The sequence below is a fragment of the Pristis pectinata genome, chromosome 39, assembly GCF_009764475.1.
Source record: "Pristis pectinata isolate sPriPec2 chromosome 39, sPriPec2.1.pri, whole genome shotgun sequence".
Lineage (NCBI taxonomy): Eukaryota > Metazoa > Chordata > Chondrichthyes > Rhinopristiformes > Pristidae > Pristis > Pristis pectinata.
The window spans coordinates 1,239,095-1,258,852 of NC_067442.1; the positions used below are offsets into that span (position 1 = coordinate 1,239,095).

The window sequence follows — 19,758 nt, forward strand, 5'->3', positions numbered from 1 at the left end:
CAGAAAATGAAAGGAAATACCCATACCTGCACTCAACAAGACCAAGACAGCGCTCAGACACGGGCTGATCAGTGGGCAGTAACATTCACCTCACACACACACGTGCCAGGCAGTGACCGTCTCCCACAGGAGGGAGTCTCACCACCTCCCCTCGACAATCAATGGTGTTCCTATCGCCCAGACCCCCACTGTCAACTTCCTGGGGGTGGGGGGTGGGGGTGGGGGGTGAACCACTGACCAGAAACTCAACCAGACCAACCACAGAGCAGGTCAGAGGATGGGGATCCTGTGGGGAGTGACTCACCTCCTGACACCCCAGGGTCTCTCCCCCGTCTACACACCAGGAATGTGACGGGACACTCCCCACTTCCCTGGGTGAGTGTGGCTGCCTACAACTTTCGAGAAGCTCGACACCGTCTGAGACAAAGCATCCTGCTCCATAGGCACCCCACTGAACACTCCTTCCCTCCACCACCGGTGCACAGTGGCTGCACTGTCCACAAAACCTACCACAGTTACTCACCTAGGCCTAAATAAGTGAGTTCTAACTCCTGCTCACTTCCTGGTAGAGGGCACAAGGTAATCTTTTGATTTCCAAATTGGATGCAATTCAATTTCCCGCCTCATTTCCCTGAGAATGTCAACAAAAGGGAGAAGAGAAACAGGCAGAAAGTTACGGTGGGCACCGTAGCTGCTGGGCCAAGGGTCAAAACACAGCCTGAAAATCTGGGGACATTAAGAGAATGTTGTCAAGTTCGCGTAATGGTTTATTCTCACTGACATATGGCATGAAATTTGTTGTTTTGCGGCAGCAGTACAGGACAGAATTAAAATCACTTTAAATTACAAAATAAACAAATAGTGGAAAAAAAAGGAATAACGGGGTGGTGTTCATGGGTTCATGGACCGTTCAGAAATCTGATGGTAGAGGGGAAGAGGCTGTTCCAGAATCATTGAGTGTGGGTCTTCAGGCTCCTGTACCTCCTCCCCGATGGTAGTAACGAGAAGAGGGCGTATCCCAGGTGGTGAGGGTCCTTGGTGATCAATGACGCCTCCTTGAGGCACCGCCTCTTGAAGATGTTCTCGGTGGTGGGGAGGGATATGCCTCTGATGACAAAATGTGACAGAATGAATTGTAATGGATTGAAAATTGGTCATCAATAGAAAGCAGGGAGATGGAAGAAATGGTTTATTTCAGAATGGAGGAGGTTACGAGTGGAGTAACCTAGTTATTGGCCCTCAGTCGTTCAAGATTTATCTTACTAATCCAGAAGAGGAGGCAGAATGTAAAGTATGCAAGCTTGCCCATGACATCAGAGTCGGCAGGAGGGCAAGTTACAATGTGGGTCCTCACACTCTGCAATGAGATGCAGGTAGATTGAGTGAGTGGGTGAAAAACTGGCAAACGGAGTATAATGTGGGGAAGTCCGAGGTCATGAACCTCGGTAGGAGGAAGCAAAAGGAGAATTATTTACTAATAGGAGAGGGGCCTCAAGCCAGATCCAGGTGTTCTAGTGCAAGTATCGCAAATGGTTAGCAATCGGGTTCAACAAGTCATTAAGGGGGAAAACGAAGGTGTTGGAGTTTTAAAATAAGGGAGTCTTGTTCCAACTGTACAGGGTGTTGACGAGTTCACACCTGCAGTACTTCCTCATTGAAGGAAGAAGTCACTGGCTCACTTCTGGGGAGAGAGGGTTCAGCTACCGAGAGGGAAGTTGGGTCTGTGTCCTGTGGGGTTTAGAAGGACTTGAATTCTGGAGCCTCTTGTCTCCCGTTAAAGTTTGGAGCTCCGCAGAGAAACAGGAGAGACCCATTTCCGAACCCACCTTCATGAACCCCTCCAGTAACACAGATGCTCGGTTGCTACTGAGGACCTCGCTGAGACATTCCAGTTGAGAGACAAGCACGTTGGTGGCTCTGAAGTCACGCTGAGGCCAGACCAACTCAGGGCACTCCTGACCAAATGGGTTTTCCTGACCATCCAGCCACCGCTTCAGAGGCCGGCCTTTTGTACAAACAACTCTGGATTATTTAAGGAAATGAATTAAACTTGCATAATGGTCCCAGAGGAATTTGAACTCTCACCGCTGAATTGTTAGGTCCCTGATATTATTTAATCCTTCAGAGCAACAACAAGTTTCAGCTTGTTAGATCTATCAACATGGTCACAGTGGCTCAGCGGTCAAAGCCGCTGGCTCCCAGCTCCAAAAGGAGTGTGTGTGTGTGTGTTTGGATGTGTCTGTGGGTGTGTGTGTCTGTGTGTCTGTCCGTGGGTGTGTGGGGTGTGTGTGTCTCTCTCTGTCTATGTGTGTGTGTGTGTGTGTGTGTGTGTCTGTGGGTGTGTGTGTGGATGCGTGTCTCTGTCTGTATGTTTCTTTGTGTATATCTGTGTCTGTGTATCTGTCCGTGTGTGTTTCTGTGCGTGTATGTGTGTGTGACTGTGTGTGTGTCTATATGTGTTTGTGTGTGTCTGTCTGTCTCTGTGTGTCTGTGTGTGGTTGTATGTCTGTCTGTCAGCGTCTGTATGTGCGTCTGTGTGTGTGTGGAGTTTGCACTGTAACGATGTGAGTTTTCCTCCTCTGGGTGCTCTAGTTTCCTCACACCCCCCACGCACCCCCCCCCCGCCAAAGACACAGGTCGATTTAATCTAATGACATTAAACGGCCACCCAGTGAATTTGGGGGGGGGGGGGGGTGATTAATGAAGGATATGGGCAAGGACAGATGAAGGGAGGTAGGTGGAGAAGGGCTCTGTGGTGTAATACGGAACAGTTCCACAGAAATAAATAAATGCATTGGGCTGGGGTGTGGTTTTCATTCTATATGGAGCAGTCTTCTCCAGTGCTGCTGAGAACACAAGCTCGTGTTCATGAGATGAGTGAAACTACATGCATTTCCATCCACCGTTAACTGGCCTTGGGGGAGAGCTGAGCAATATGTGCTTGGTTAATATCTGTGAGAAGTAATTTCTGGTACAATCGAACCTCTGAAGAAATACGAGGAACTAAACTACCACAACTTCCCAGTTTGCTCTAAGCTCTTGTTCGCCATCTGCAATCAGCGCATTCACATCCCACCCCTCCACCACCGGCCCACAGTGGCTGCAGTGTGCACTGTCTACAAAACGCACCGCGGTCACTCGCCCTGGCTCCTCTGACAGCACCACCCGGATCCCCCACCCCTCCCGCCCAGAAGGACGGGGCAGCGGAGCGAGCACCACCGCCACCAAGTGCCACCTCCACCATCCTCATTTGCAAATCTACTGGCTGTTCCTTCACCGTGGCTGGGTCTGAAGCCCGGGACTCCCTCCCCCGACAGCAGTGTGGGAGCTCCTTCCTCATCCAGACTGCGGCAGTTCCTCGTTCCCACCTTCTCGAAGGGCAATTAGGGCTGAGCGATAAATACCGGCCTTGTCAACAATACCCAAATCCCTCCCCAAAAACAATTGCCCCAGAGAGGGAAAACTCACATCTTCACCGGGAGAACGTGCAAACTCCACACACACACACACTCACTCTCTCTCTCCCTCTCTCTCACACACCACACACACACTCTCTCCCTCTCTCTCACTCTCTCTCTCCCTCTCCTCACACTCTCTCGCTCTCTCTCTCTCTCACACACACACACACACACACACACACAACTCTATGGATAAAGATGTTTCTCCAGAGCTCCCCCGTGGATTTCTTGGTGACTATTTCCAGCTGTGCTTTGCCCCACGAGAAAACACACTCTCTGTGTAATCCATCAACATCTACCGACGCCACAAACACCAACCGACCCTCCTTACCACGACAGTCTCACTCTGTTAACCTCTTTCTGAACAATCCCTCTGCTTCTCACTCAACCTTTCGATGGTCCGTCTCCCTCCATTCCCTGAATATTCACTTGTCTGTCTAACAGCCTCTTAAACCCCTCGATCGTATCTGCCTCCACCACCACCCCTGGCAGCACATTCCAGGCACCAACCACTCTCTGTGTAAAAAATCTCGCCCCACACATCTCCTTTAAATTCTGACCCCCCTCCCCTCCATCTTAAACCTATGCTGTCTGGTATTAGACATTCCTACCCTGGGGAAAAGATTCTGACTGCCTACACTATCTATGCCTCTCATAATCTTTTAAACCTCCATCAGGTCTCCCCTCAGCCTCCGAAGGTCCAGGGAAAACAACCCAAGTCTGTCCAACCTCTCCTGAAACCTCATACCCTCCTATCCAGACAGCATCCCGGTGAACCTCTCCTGCACCCTGTCCAAAGCCCCCACACCCTTCCTGTAGTGAGTGTAATGATATTGAGTGTACCAGTTCGAGAGCGCTACACTTAAGACAAGACCTTAAGCCTTATCTGGTGCAAGTATCAACAAGTACCCTCACTTTAGGGAGATGATACTTCCAAGGACTAATTTACTTGACTCCTTTAGTCTCTTCCTGAGGGGGTCCAGCTGTCAATAATGACTATTTTGAGAGGTGGGTCCCACACCCGACAAAGGAGAAGATACTTGCAGCTAATGAAGCGGTTTAATATGTGGTTTATTTTTAAGTGAAGCACGTTTACTTCTGTGGAGTAATTCTTGACAGGGGTTTATAACGTACAAAGAATTTCCAAAACACAAGCTCAATTCTTACAAACTAGAAAAACAGACGAATAGGTTGCAGATGAACAAATCGCCGCAGCTGAGGAATGCACTCTGTACTCCCTGTCACCCCAACCTACCCTGACTGCCTTCCAACATTTATATTGTTTTCCGACCAGTTGGCATCATCTGTAGGAAATGTTTTTCAGCGATATTTGTCAGATCAGGGAGCATTTAATGAAGCCTACGTGGACCCTGTTATTTCTCTTGATCAGGTCAAAGTTCAGCTAGGCCGAGTGGCGTCTATTGTTCTCTTGATTCAGTCAACAGGACGAGCAAAGTGTACTGGTTAGAAGTTTAACCGAGTAAACAAGCATCTTGAACCTTGGACAGTTTCTGCTGCTGTGCTGAAACGCTGAGGTCAGCAATAAGTCATATGGGGCTGGAAAGTGAATGTCCCTCAGGCGAGGTGACCAGAACTGCAGACAGTGCTCCAAGTGCGGCCGAACCGAGACTTTGTACAGCGACAACGCCACTTGCGTACAGAGACAAAATCTCCAAACCATCTGCAAATGTCACAGGCAGTCAACTTGTGCAAACACCCGAGCTGTGTTTCACAACCGTAACCATTGAACAATACAGTGCCAAATAATGCAGAAAAGCAACAACTGCAGAAGGTTGCAAAATGAGATAAACACGTTAAATGTTGGACACGTTCCCTTTCACTTAAAATTCCCTCTCCTCCAACCCCCTACACCCTCCCCGTCTCTGTAACCCCCCTCTGGCCCCTACACCCCTCCCCATCTCTGTGACTCTCCAGCCCCCAGACCCCTCCCCGTCTCTGTCAGCGCCTATCGTCCCTGAACTGAAACATTTAATATCTTGACCGTGCAGATGTAGAGATATTTTTCGCACCTTGATGGATGGTGCAGATTTACAGGATTAAAACCGAGGGAGGTGGGGTCTTCTGGCAGAGCGTTGTGGAGGGGGGATGATCTCGGGAATTCTCTGCCCCGGAGGAAGGTGGAGGACGGATCACTGGAGGGGAAGATTAAAGAGGAGGGAGATCAATGTTTGAAAGTCAGGGGGAGTTGAGGGTGATGGGGAACTGGAACAGAAGGAGGTGAGGTCTGGAGCAGATCGTACTGACTGGTGGGACATGATAGAGGGGCCGAGTGTTTCCTTGTGCACCTCTGACAACACTAGTTGTAGTCAGTGGAACTACAAAACAAAGCTGTCTGTTCTGTGTCATTTGTTCAACTTCAATCAGTGTTGGACAGGAACTGTAATGTAACAACACCTCAGAACTGAACAGGGGCGAGGCTAACATTCCTGAGATGTTTTTCCCCTTGTATTTGAGAATTTAAGGGTTCATTAAGGGTTCAGGAAGTGTTACAACAATACCAGCTTGTGCAGAGCCAGTTTTTGTTCCTTGGAAGTAAGAGGAGGAGCGGTTTGCAATCGATAGCAACATTAACCCTTTGTGGGACATGGGAGGAAGCCAGAGTACATGCAAGCTCCCCACACAGACAGCACCAGAGGCCGGGATCGAACCCGGGTCTCTGGAGCTGGGAGGCAGCGGCTGTCCCCCGCTGCACCACTGCTGCCCATGTCTATCTGTGCTCTTCTGTCCCTGCTCATGTTTCTGAGGTTCAGTTCTTCCTGGAAGCAGGCATGAAGATAGAAATTGCTGGAAACACTCAGCGGGTCAGGCAGCAGCTGTGTGTGGACAGAGAGACCGTCAGCATTTCGGGTCTGGGACTTCTGATGAAGGGTCCAGGACCTGAGACATTAACTGTTTCTCCCTCCACAGACACTGCCTGACCTGCTGAGTATTTCCAACATTGTATGTTTGTATTTCAGCTTTCCAGCATCCTCAGTTTTTTTAATTATAATTATTTGGAACGCACCCCGCTCCCCACCCCCAAACCTGCAGTCGAGAAACATTTCAGAAGACCATAGAGGTTTATAAAATCCTGAGGGGCATAGCTAAAGTGGCTCTGTGTGGGGCAGGTCGTGCTTTACAAACTTGATAGAGCTTTTTAAGAAGGTGACCAAGGAGCTTGATGAGAGTAAGGCAGTGGACGTTATCTACATGGATTTCAGTCAGGCATTTGATGAGGTCGCTCATGGTAGGTTGATTCAGAAGGTAAAGATGCATGGCATCCAGGGTGAATTGCAAGTTTGGAATCAGAACTGACTTGTCCATGGAAGACAGAGAGTAGGGGTGGGAAGCTGTTATTCTGGCTGGAGGTCCGTGACCAGTGGTGTTCCACAAGGATCGGTGCTGGGACCTCTGTGTGTGTGTGACATATGTCAATGATTTGGACGAAAGTGTAGATGGGTGGATTAGCAAGTTTGCGGATGACACCAAGATTGGTGCAGTTGCGGACAGTGTAAAGGACGATCAAGTATTACAACAGGATATAGATCAGTTACAGAGAAGAGCAGAGAAGTGGCAGATGGAGTTTAATCTGAGGAGTGTGAGGTGTTGCACCTTGGGAGGTCAAATGAAAGGAGAGCGTATACAGTTAATGGTAAGACCCTTAATGGCATTGAGGTACAGAGGGATCTTGGGGCCCAGGTCCACAGTTCACTGAAAGTGGTAAAGAAGGCGTATTACATCCTTGCCTTCATTGGTAGGGGTGCTGAATATAAGCATGAGGAAGTCATGCTGCAGCTATATAAAACTTTAGTCAGACCGCACAGAGTATTGCGTGAAGTTCCAGTCCCCCCATTATAGGATATGGAGACTGTGGAGGGGGTGCAGAAGGTGTTCACCAGGATGCTTCCTGGATTAGAGGGTATGAGCTGTAAGGAAAAGCTGGATTGTTCTCCCTGGAGCTTCAGAGGCTGAGGAGAGATCTGGTGGGGCTGTTTTTTTTTAAATTATGAGAGGCCGAGATAGGGTAGACAGTCAGAATCTTTTCCCCAGGGTAGAAATGTCAAACACCGGAGGACATGCTTTTAAGGTTGGGGGGGATTTAAAGGTGATGTGAGGGGCAGGTTTTTACGCAGAGAGGTGTAGGTGCCTGGAGTGGGTCACCAGTGGTAGCAGTGGAAGCGGGCAGTTTGGTGGAGCTTAAGGGGCTTTTAGATAGACGCATGAATGTGAAGAGAATGGGGGGATATGGATGATACATAGCAGGAGGACATTTAGTATAAATTGGCATCAGGATCGGCACAACATCATGGGCCAAATGGCCTGTCCGGTGCTGTGCTGTTCCATGTTCTAGATATGGTGGACGGTCAAAGGTCTTTACCCCGGGGTCGGGGAGTCTAAAGCGAGAGGGCGCAGGTTTAAGGTGAGAGGGGGGAATATTTAAAGGGGACCTGAGGGGTAGGGTTTTCACCCAGAGGGTGGTGGGTGTGTGGAACGAGCTGCCAGAGGAAGTGGGAGAGACGGAGACAGTTACAACCCTGGACAAGCACGTGGACAGTGATTTGAGCCAAACGCAGGCAAATGGGATTAGCTCAGTTCGGCACCTTGGTCAGTACGGACGAGGAAGGCCAAAGGGCCAGTTTCCATGCTGTATGACTCTCTGACTACTGGCTCGGAAGTCCTCAGGCAGAGGACTGAAAAGACTAACGCGGGGTGGTAGGATTGAGATCCAGAACAGCTCAGAGGGGCCAAAGGGCCTCGCCATATTTCTCTGACAATGTTTGCACAGGCAGAGGACTTCTTTTTAAATGAGGCGAGGAATGACAGCTCTGTGTGTGTGTGTGTGTGTGTGTGTGTGTGTGTGTGTGTGTGTCTCTCTCTCTCTCTCTCTCTCTCTCTCTCTCTCTGTGTGTGGGTCTGTCTGTGATGCATCTCTGAGTGTGTGTGTGTGTGTGTGTGTGTATCTGAATGTGTGTGTGTGTGTGTGTGTGTGCGTGTGTGTGTATCTGAATGTGTGTGTGTGTGTGTGTGTGTGTGTGTGTGTGTGTGTGTGTGTGTGTGTGTGTGTGTGTGTGTGTGTGAGAGAGAGGAAAATAAGCAGACCCCTGGGCAACGTGCTGACTGGAAATCGAAACTGGGCTGTCACCAGCAGCGGCTTGGCAGCGCATCTGTGTTGAAGGGATGGGTTAGTTTACGGGATTGGGAGCCAGCGCTGGGAGCCGCCTCCCTCTAGGCAGCAGTTCAAATCCCGGCTCTGCCATTGCTGAGTGTCAGCTCAGCCAACAAAAATAAATCTGCAGTCTAAACAAAAAAAGAAAAAAAAACGCTTGGCTCAGTGCCAGCTCCATCTCCGCATAAACGTGGCCCGGCCACCAACGTGGCTGAATTCATCACCACAACACCAAGCGAGGCCAGTCGGCCCATCCCGGCCATGCAGACCCCAGCCCTGATGCAGGGTCTTGACCTGAAAGGTTGACAATTCCTCTGCCCCCACCCCCCACCGCTCAACAGATGCTGCTTAACCCGCAGATTGTTCCTCCAGCAGATTGTTAGTTGCTCCAAACCTCATCTCCTCTCTCACTTCTCTGCAAACCAACCCCCCACCCCCCATGTTCTCTCTCACCTGTTCGTCCCTCTCGGGAACCCGACCCCTCACCTACACACGAAGGGGGTTGGTTCGTCGCTGGGATGTGCCAGCAAACCCACTCAGTCACAGGCAAACGGGTAACTTGATTACACATGCAAACCCCACGGGGCCCAGAGCACAGATCCAGGGTGAGATTAAACCTGTGCTTTGTGAAGGCTCAACAGGAACCTTCTGCTCCTTCAGCTCCGTTTTATAAACAAACAACGCCCTCGCCACTTTAAGGCATTACAACAGGGACAGAAGACGGCTGTTCATCGCCGCGGACCTGCCCTTCCATCTGCTTCTCCACAGCCGTTCACTCCCCCCAGGGACCCAAATCATCCCCCCGCCGCTTTGAATATACTCAGTGACTCTGCCCTCATCGGCGCTCCCAGCGGGAGAGAGAATTCCCTGAAACGGACAGCCTCTTGTCCTGGCTCCTGATTCTGGGGTCACAGGGGGATACAGGACAGGAACAGGCCCTTCAGCCCAACTCGTCCATGCTGACCAAGATTCCCATCTGGCCCATATCCCTCTAAATCTTTCCCATCCATGGACCTGTCCAAGTGTCTTTTAAACTTTGTAATTGTACCCGCCTCTCCCACTTCCTCTGGCAGCTCGTTCCACACACCCACCACCCTCCAGGTGAAAAACTTGCCCCAGGGGTCTTTTTGAAATCTTTGCTCTCTCACCTTAAATCGATGCACTCGAGTTTTAGGAAGACCCGGACCACATCCAGACACCGGCTGATCAGTGGGCAGTGACGTTCACCCCACACATGTACCGGGCAGTGACCGTCTCCCACAGGAGGGAGTCTCACCACCTCCCCTCGAGATTCAGTGGTGGTCCCATCGCCCAGACCCCCACCCTCAACATCCTGGGGGTCATCACTGACCAGAATCTCAACCGGACCGGCCACAGACACGCCACGGGCTACAGGAGCAGGTCAGAGGGCGGGGATCCTGAGGAGGGTGACTCACCTCCTGACACCCCAAGGTCATTCCCCCATCTACAAGTCAGGAGTGTGATGGGACACTCCCCACTTCCTTGGGTGGAGATAGTCCATGCTCTCAACATCTGCCACACTACCTGCCCCCCATCTACACACCTACGCACCGTCTACAGAACGCACCACAGTCACTCACCCAGGCCACTCCGACAGCACCTCCTGAACCCCACCCCCCAACCTCTCCCGCCCAGAGGGAAAGGGGCAGTAGGGGGCAGGGGGCAAAGGGTATACCACTGCCCTCAAATCCCCACCCCAGCGTCCCCACTCAGAAATCCATCGGCCATCCCTTCACCCCCTCTGGGCCTGAACCCGGGGACTCCCTTCCCTGACAACAGCGTGGGACCCCCTTCCCCACACGGCGGTTAGAGGGGGCTGCTCAGCCCCCATCTCCGGGTGGTTCTGGAAACTGAGACAAGGGTCCCCTCTGGACACCAGAACCCCACTGTCCGGGCCAGGGTGGTGAGGCCATTCCTCGCTGTGTGGGCTAGCCTGGGATCGCAACAAAACAAGCTGCTCCGGACACCGGCGTGGAATGGCAGGAACCCGTGGCACGGATGGAGGCCATTCAGCCCATATAGACCCTAGGACGCATCCCACTCCTAATCTCATTACACTGACGCCACTTGTGATCTACCCGCCTTTGCCCAGATGGGCACAGTGCACCCGGGAGTGCCACATCTTTGTGTGACTTTGAACACGAGCATTAAGAGTTTATATTCTGAAATGCATTTAATTTTTCAAAGCAAAATATTGAGAAGATTGGCTCATTGAGAGCCCTGCCCTTAGTCTTACGTTATGGTGAAAGCTGTACCCAGCCGTTCCTTTCCACAACCCCCGAAGGATGCTTCACGTGATCATAATTTCCATGCTATCTTCAAGCGTCATTGCTTTATGAATCTCCCTTTGTGGTATGCAGTCAGAACTTCCTGTTATAGCATCAGCTGCGTAGAGCAGTCACAGCCCACTGGCGTCTGACTTACCTCAGAATGGACAGGCCAATGTTTATTGAATGTCCCTAATTACCCTTTGAGGAGGTGGGTGTGAGCTTCTCCTGTTCTACTGGGGTCAGCAGGAATTAGAATTCACTTATTTACACCCGGGTGAGTGACCCGCGGTGGGTTCTGCAGATGGTGCACACTGCAGCCACTATGCACCGGTGGTGGAGGGAGGGGGTGTTTGGGTGTGTGTAGGTAGGGTGCCTATAGAGCAGCTGCTCTGTCCTTGGTGGTGTTGAGCTTCTCGAGAGTTGTTGAGCCGCACTCACCCAGGGAGATGTGGTGTGTCCCTTCAGACTCCTGACTGGTGCCTTGTAAGTGGGGGGGAATGTGGTGGATGTTGAATGCATGGACTAACTCCACCCAGGCAAGTGCAGAGTGTCCCATCACACTCCTGACATGTAGATAGGGGACAGGTAATGTGGCAGATGTGGAGTGCATGGACTAACTCCACTCAGGCAAGTGCGGAGTGTCCTATCACACTCCTGACGTGTAGATGGGGAAGTGTGGCAGATGTTAAATGCATGGACTAACTCTGCCCAGGCAACTGTAGAGAGGGTTGTATCACAGTCCTGACGTTCCTTGGAGATGTAGCAGGGGGAAGCCTTGGGGTGTCAGGAGGTGAGTCACTCCCCACAGGATCCCCACCCTCTGACCCGCTCCTGCAGCCACAGTGTTTCTAAATCAGCATCAGAATCAGATTTCTTTTCACTGACTTACGACATGAAATGTGTTGTTTTGTGGCAGCAGTGCAGAGCAAAGACAGAAAAGTCTATAAATTACAAAAATAAATCAATAGAGCAAAAAAAGGAATAACGAGGGAGTGTTCATGGGTTCACAGACCGTCCAGAAATCTGATGGCAGAGGGGAAGAAGCTGTTCCTGAACCACTGAGTGTGGGTCTTCAGGCTCCTTTACCTCCTCCCCGACGGTAGTAACAAGAACAGGGCATGTCCCAGGTGGTGAGGGTCACTAATGATGGATGCTGCCTTCTTGAAGCACCAACTCTTGAAGATTTCTTTTGTGGCCAGTCTGGTTGAGTTTCTGGTCAGTGGTGACCCCCAGGATGATGACGGTGGGGAACTGGGCGATGGGAACACAACTGAATGTCGAGGGGATGTGGTTAGACTCCCTCCTGTGGGAGACAGTCACTGCCTGGAACCTGTGGGAGAACAAGGTTTCTGTCCACTGATCAGCCCATGTCTGAATGTGGTCCAGGTCTCGCTACGCTGGCCTTCATCAGTCAGGGCACCGACTACAGCAGTTGGGACATTATGTTACAGTTGTATAAGTCATTGATGAGGCCGCACTGCGTACAGTTTGGGTCACCCTGTTGCAGAAAAGACGTCGTTAAACTAGAAAAAGTGCAGAAAAGATGTGCGAGGATGTTGCCAGGATGAGAAGGCCTGAGATATAGGGAGAGGTTGGCCAGGCTAGGTCTTTATTCCCTGGAACGTAGGAGAACGAGGGGCGACCTGCTGGAGGTGTTTAAGATTATGAGAGGCATAGATGAGATGAATTATCAATCTTTTCCCTAGGGAGGGGGGTCCAAAACCAGAGGGAATAGGTGGCGGGTGAGAGGGGAAAGATTTAAAAGGGGCGTGAAGGGCAACCTTTTCAAGCATAGGGTGGTGAGTGTGTGGAACGTGCTGCCAGAGGAAGTGGGTGAGGCAGGTACAATAGTATCATTTAAGAAGCACTTGGAGAAGTGGGGCTTGGAGGGATATGGTCTGACTGCAGGAAATTGGGACCAGCTGGGCGGGCGCTGTGGTCAGCAGGGACTGATTGGGCCGAAGGGCCTGAATCCGTGCTGTGTTGCTGGATGACTCTGTGTCATGCAGACGTGCGCACCTTTGCCTGCTGAGCAGCTCCACATACAGCTGTTCATTGTGTAGCTGAGGACTCAGCACACCACCTAACCATCATCTTCCTTGTATCACAGGCAAAGGACAGAGATATCATTTACACCAACCCCAAGATCATCAATGCCGCTGCCAAACCCACCAGCGAAGTCGAGGTGGACAAGACGGACTATGCTACACTGAAGTACCAATGATTTTTCCTTACCCAAGGACCCATAATCAAAGAATGCTTTCCCCTAGATGCACCATGTCTGCCTGTGGTATCCCCTCACCACGGGCAGGCAAAGTCACCTGAAGTTTTGCTAATCCTTCTTCACTTCCTGCCAAGGGCAGGACAGGTGTGTGTGAGAGACACCTCGAGTGGTAACCAGTCCAATTCAGTTGGGGTCACAGGGAATTGAGGCAGGGCGTGTGATTGGTGCTTTGTCCTACAGCAGCCACCAAGGCTGCACTAAAGCCTCGGTGTTCAATGCTCCCGCTTTCTCTGCAGGCTGGGACCATTGGACCCCCACCTGACAAATGCAGCAACACTAGTGCAGGTACATCCCCACCCATGATGAAGGCACATCAGCGAACAGTTGTGTCTCTCCCTTGCCTCCCCCGGTCTCCCCACACCTCCAATTGCTGCCTGTGACAGAGGCCTTGTTTCTCCAGCTGTTCCAGGTGTGCTGAGGGAGGAGACCAGGGTCGGTTCTCCCAGTCTCCCTGCCCAACATTTGCCCAAACCTCTTCTCCCCAGAAGCAAGGAGGTGAACTGCCCCTGCCCCCTCCCCTCGTTCAACACATTCCTGTTTGTGGGATCTTGCTGTACATCCGCCTTGCCTCTGTCCTTCTACGCTTGAGTCAGTGCCTTTGCCTGTTGAGGTAGTGCCAAGTCTCAATGTGCAAATACAAGTCTTATTTTTTTTGTTATTAGAGTGTGAAGAGGGGTGGGTGTTGGAGAAAGGGGTGGGAGGGGAGGGTTGAGAGAGGGGTGGGAGGTTATTGGTGGGAAGGGAGGGGTGGGAGGGTTGATGGTGAGGGAAGGTGGTGAACGGGTGTATAATTAAACTTCAAAGGTTATTTTTTTTGATCCGAATGTACTAACTGCAGTCACTTTGTGTCAATATTGCGGGTGCCTCACTTTCTGGCCCTGAAGTCTTGCTGTCCCTTGCTCTATGATTGAATCTGCCTCCATCCACCCTCCAACAGGGCATTCCAGACCCAAGCCACCCACTGCAAGGGAAAAAGTACCTTCCCCAAAAAATTCTGGGATTGTTTTGCAAGCAAATCAAAAATCAGGAGAGGTCGGTGGAATTTCACAGGCCCCCGTTTGCTCTTCAGGTCATTCCAAACCACTGCAATCTCACTTATCGCGACGGAGGCCATTCGGCCCATTGTGGCCCAACAGTGCTATCCCCTCCCCCTCAGGTTATCCCTGATGTTTACTCTCCCTCGCGCACCAACTGCCCTTTGGGTCTCCCTTGCAATTTACCCTCACTGAGGTAGAATAGCATGTGGAAGCAAACTGGACCACCTGGGGAAGGGTAGGGTGAATCAGGAAGTTGGAGGGTGGGGCAATCGTGCAAACTCCACTCAGATAGGGCCAGAGGTTAGCATCGAACCCTAGCGTCCTCTCCACCAACATGTGCACTCGAGCCCGCTGCTTTATGTGTCAGCAGGCCCATTAAAAAGCTGCTTAATATAACAACTGGGAGTATACAGGAATTGGAGTGATCTCATCGACTTTATAACCTCAGCCTCTGTAGATTCTGTTCTGATTTAACTAAAGTTACCCAGAAGACCAGCTCCAAAAATAGATTGTGGTTAATAAAATATTGCGATGTGGTGGGGAAGAAATCATTCACGCAAGTATTAAATAACTGTGATATTTAACAGTTGAAGGAGTTTAATAAACAGAAATTTATATAAATTTATTTAAGGCAAAGTGAAGTATAATCTGTGCTAAAGTTTTTGCTACATGTAATATATGTATATTTAGATGGACCATCAGCTAGAATTAGATTCTAGTTATATATCTGCACTAAAGCAAGTTATTAAAAAGCTTCCAATGTTTTGACAATTGCCATATTCGTGCTCCTTCTTCCTGCATCTTGCCCCTGATTTATTTTCATCTGACTGTGCTACAGTGTAGAATTTCTCAGAAAGACTTCAGTTGTCCCAGGACTGCAGAGAAACTGCACTCATTGCACAGAGAGCTTCTTACAAAAGGGAAACCAGTTTTAATTCTAACCTCGCCCAAGTAGTGGGATGTACTTTGGAGTACAGATTAGGGTTCAATCTAGATTGCATGCTCAAAACTCTATCAGCACTTAGGTCCATTTCTGTGAAGAGGTTAACTCGGTTTAGAGTGTTCCATTCTGTTAAGGGGCATTTGACAGGTACGGAGGGCACGGAGAGGTGTGGAATTAATGCAGGCAAATGTACAGATTAGTATAGATAGGTGTGGTGGTCAACATAGACACAGCGGGCAGAGGAACCTGCTACATGCTGTACAACTCAATGACTCTAATGAAGAGGGTTGATGCATAAGCAAGCATTACCCAAGCTGATGACTGTTCATTCAATGTCAGGACCAATTTTCCTCCCAGTGATTCCCAAACTGTGGGGCCATTAATTGCCTCAACCAAGTGCCTAAGTCTAAATGAGTTTTCCTTGCACTTTACTTTGGAAGGCTCTGATTGTCCTTCAGGTGAAGATGATGTCGAACAGACTGAGCCTCTTCCTGCTTGAGATATGTATCCTCTAGGTGTCCGTCAGAAAACCCTGGACCTTCCCCAACAACCCCACAGGAGCATTGCAGACTCTAAGACCAAGCCTCATCTGTCTTGACTTGCTCTCCAACACTGTCTCAATAACACGAATATTCCTTTTTGTATATAGCCACTAAGTTGTAAATACCATCCTTGGTTATAATGCTACCTACTGGCTTTGCTGAAAACTATTTTAAAGCGTTCCCTGAAAGCTTTGTACTATTGTAATTTGATGATTTTTTTCTCCAGTTTATAACTTAAAGGTTATTAAATGAAGCTTTTCCAAACAACACACAGAGGTATTCGCTTCTTTTTTGAAGAGTTTCAGGACCAGTTAGAAAGAGAAACTTCAGGAATGATTGGTAGATTTCCGCAGATAAAACTCATGTCTCAGTATTTTGTCTCAAAAGCAGACGCAGTAACTTACTCACAGCCCTGGCAGTGTAATAGGTCACTCAGGAGAAGTGTGACACAGTGCCTCACAGTTCTATCCTGACCTCGGGCATTGTGTGTGTCTGTGTGTGTGTGTGTGTCTGTGTGTGTGTGTGTGTGTGTGTGTGTGTGTGTGTGTGTGTGTGTGTCTGCGTGTCAGTGTGTGTGTGTGTGTGTGTGTGTGTCTGCGTGTCAGTGTGTGTGTGTGTGTGTGTGTGTCTGCATGTCAGTGTGTGTGTGTGTGTGAGAGAGAGAGAGAGAGTGTGTGCGTGCGTGTGTGTGTGTGTGTGTGTGTGTGTGTGTGTGTGTGTCCTCCCTATGACCTTGTGGATTTAACTTGAAAGTCACAGAGTGCTACAGCACAGGAACAGGCTCTATGGCCCACCACGTCTGTGCTGAATGCAATGCCAAATTAAACTAAATCCCTTCTGCCTGCACACGGTCCATCTCCCTCCATTTCCTGCACATCTACATGTCTGTCTAACAGCCTCCTAAACCCCTCGATCATATCTGCCTCCACCCCCACCCCTGGTAACGCATTCCAGGCACCTACCGCTCTCTGTGTAAAAAAACTTGCCCCACACATTGTCCCCCCCCCCCCCACCTCCCCTCTCTTCTATGCCGTGCCATCTAGTATTTGACACAATACATGGCCTCTGGTATTTGACCTTCGGACTGTGTCCACCTATTCCTTGTCTGTATAAGTGCTTAAAGGCCTTGTAAATATCTGCCCCTGCACCACCCCTGGCAACGTGTTCCAGGCATCCACCACTCTCTGTGTAAATGCACACCCCTTATATTCCTTTTAAATCTCCTTCCCCTTTACTGAAACCCACGCCCTCTTGTTCATGGTGCCCCTTCCATGGGAAAAGGATTCTGACCATCCACCCCATCTCTGCTTCCCGTGATCTTACATAAGGTCACCCCTCAGCCTCTTTCGCTCCAGGGAAAACAGTTCCAGCCTGTCCTTGAATGTATGTGTGTGTGTGTGCCCCAGAATCCTGCAACCCAGCGCCCCGACTGTGATCGGCGGGTTCATCGGACACTGCAAATCGTCCCCTTCCCCTCCCCCAGAGTTGGTAGGAGAGTGGAATGGGTCAGCATGGAATTGTTGGGCCGAAGGGAAATTCCCTGCATGAGGAGAGTGAGTGGAACTCACATTTAAGGGAACTGTCTCATCTTTTCATCGGCTTGGGGCTTAATTAGAAGATGGGCGATGAGGATCGACTCGACAATTCTTGATTCTTGCCCATCCCCACCTCACCACCCACAGCACAGTTTCCTTTGTCAGCCCCTAATCTAGTCACTTTCACTCCTTCCCCATACAGAGGCGGGTGAATTCATCTCACCTCTGCTGCTCAGCAGTGACTGCAGTCGTTCGGTTAAACCCCCCCGAGAGCAAATGGTGGAAGAAAGTTGGGGGATTAGACGCTGACAGAGTGCCCTTCCATACTCCCCACCAACTACCCCCCCGCCCAGATTGCCCACCCTGCCCTTCACCCACCCACACACCAGGGCGGATGGTTCACAGCAGCCAATTAACTCACTGATCCCGGGATGTGGGAACTTGCAACCTCCACAGCGGCAGAGGTCAGCATCGAACCCCAGTCTCCGGGGTCGGGAGTCAGCGGGTCTACCCCCTGTGCCACTGTGCTGTTTGCTTCCACTGGGAAGGGACCAAGTACCACAAGCCAGGTGTCCGCCCCGTCACCAATATTCCCTCAACAACGGTCTGTCCTCCCTCCCCACCTGTTCCATTTCTAACCCATCTCGACAACAACTCACTGCCTCCTCCACAGACACTGCCTGACCTGTTGAGTAATCCGAGGAGAAGGATTTCAGGTTGGACAGTCTTGCGTTGTTTTCTCTGCAGCATTGGTGGCTGAGGGTTTATAAAATTATGAGAGGCATAGGGTCTACCCATTACCCCAGATTATTGACCGGATAAAAATTCCACACTGGCCATGGTGGGATTTGAATTTGGGATTAGCCAGCCAGGCCGCCATGGACTTCGAACACTCCAGATCCGAGGTAGCCACGGTTTGCTCTAGGGAGAGGGAACCGATCAACCAAAGTCACCACTGAGCAGCAATGGTGAAATGAATTCACCCGCCCCACCCGGTTTGGGGGCAGTAAGTCTCTGTGTGGGGAAGGAGTGAAGGTGACTTGAGTAGGGAACCGTGGTTGACAAAGGAAATCGTGCGTGGGGTGGAGGAGGGTTGATCAAGAATTGGGCACTGGGTTTAAGATTTGGGACTTGATGATGCAGTTGTACACGTCACTGGTGAGGCTGCACTGTGGGCAGTTTGGTCGCCCTGTTATAGGAAAGATGTGGTTAGACTGGAAAGAGTGCAGGAAAGATCTAGGAGGACGTTGCCAGGACTGGAGGGTCTGAGTCACAGGGAGAGGTTGGCCAGGCTGGGTCTTTATTCCTTGGAATATAGGAGAATGAGGGGCGACGTTATAGACGTTTATAAAATCATGAGGGGCATAGATAAGGTGGACGGTAACAGTCCTTTCCTCAGGGTAGGGAGTCCAAAACTGGGGGGCATAGGTTTAGGGTGAGAGGGGAAAGATTTAAAAGGGACTTGAGGGGCAACTTTTTCACGCAGAGGGTAGTGAGTATATGGAACGAGCTGCCAGAGGAAGTGGGTGAGGCAGGTACGACAGTGTCATCTAAGGAGCATGGAGGGGCAGGGCTTGGAGGGATATGGGCCGACCGCAGGAAATTGGGACTAGCTGGGTGGGCACCGTGGTCGGCATGGACTGGTTGGGCTGCAGGGTCTGTATCCGTGCTGTATTGCTCTATAACTGTATAAGGAAAAGGTGGAAGTTTATGTCAGACATAGGACATTGTAATAAGTCAGTCCTGTGAAGTTTATAGAAGGATATTAGGGAGACCTTAAAGCAGTAGGAAGGCCAAAAATGGAAATGAAATGGCCTCAGTCAACACAATAAAGAGAATTCCAAAAACTATAATAAATATGTTTGAAGCAAGAAGCAATATAAACTTCCTGAAAGTGACCATGCATGTAGACAGGGAGGGGAAGGAGCCGTATGGCACGCTGCCTTCATTAATCGAGGCATTGAGTATAAGAGTCACATTACAGCTGTATAAAACTCTGGTCAGGCCACACTTGGAGCATTGTGTGCGGTTCTGGTTGTCCCCGTTACAGGAAGGGTGTGGGGGCTTTGGAGAGGGTGCAGGAGAGGTTCACCAGGATGCGGCCTGGATTAGAGGGCATGAGCTATAAGGAGAGGTTGGACAAACTTGGGTTGTTTTCTCAGGAGCGGCGGAGGCTGAGGGGAGACCTGATAGAGGTTTATAAAATTATGAAGGGCGTAGATGGACAGTCACGGCCTTTAGCCCAGGGTAGCTGAGTCCAGAACTAGAGGATAGTGGTTTAAGGTGAAAGGATGAAGATTTAAAGGGGACCTGAGGGGCAACTTCTTCACCCAGAGTGTGGTTGGTGCCAGGTGAAGTGGGAGGGGTGGGTACAATTACAACGTTTGAAGGAACATGGTTCAGAAGGGTTTAGAAGGATCTGGGCCAAACGCAGGAAAATGGGACGAGTGTGGATAGGCATCCTGGTCAGCATGGAAGAGTTGGGCCGAAGAGCCTGTTTC

General features: G+C 50.3%; 1 protein-coding gene across 1 annotated transcript in view; it reads left to right on the forward strand.

Annotated features, from left to right (window-relative positions):
- LOC127587151 (carcinoembryonic antigen-related cell adhesion molecule 5-like) overlaps positions 1 to 13,886 on the forward strand; it is a 244,103-nt gene extending 230,217 nt beyond the window's left edge. Inside the window, exon 13 of the mRNA XM_052045344.1 lies at positions 13,027 to 13,886. Coding sequence (XP_051901304.1) covers positions 13,027 to 13,140 — 114 coding nt within the window. The 3' untranslated portion in view covers positions 13,141 to 13,886. The remainder of the gene's footprint in view (positions 1 to 13,026) is intronic.
- Positions 13,887 to 19,758: the final 5,872 nt, after the last annotated feature.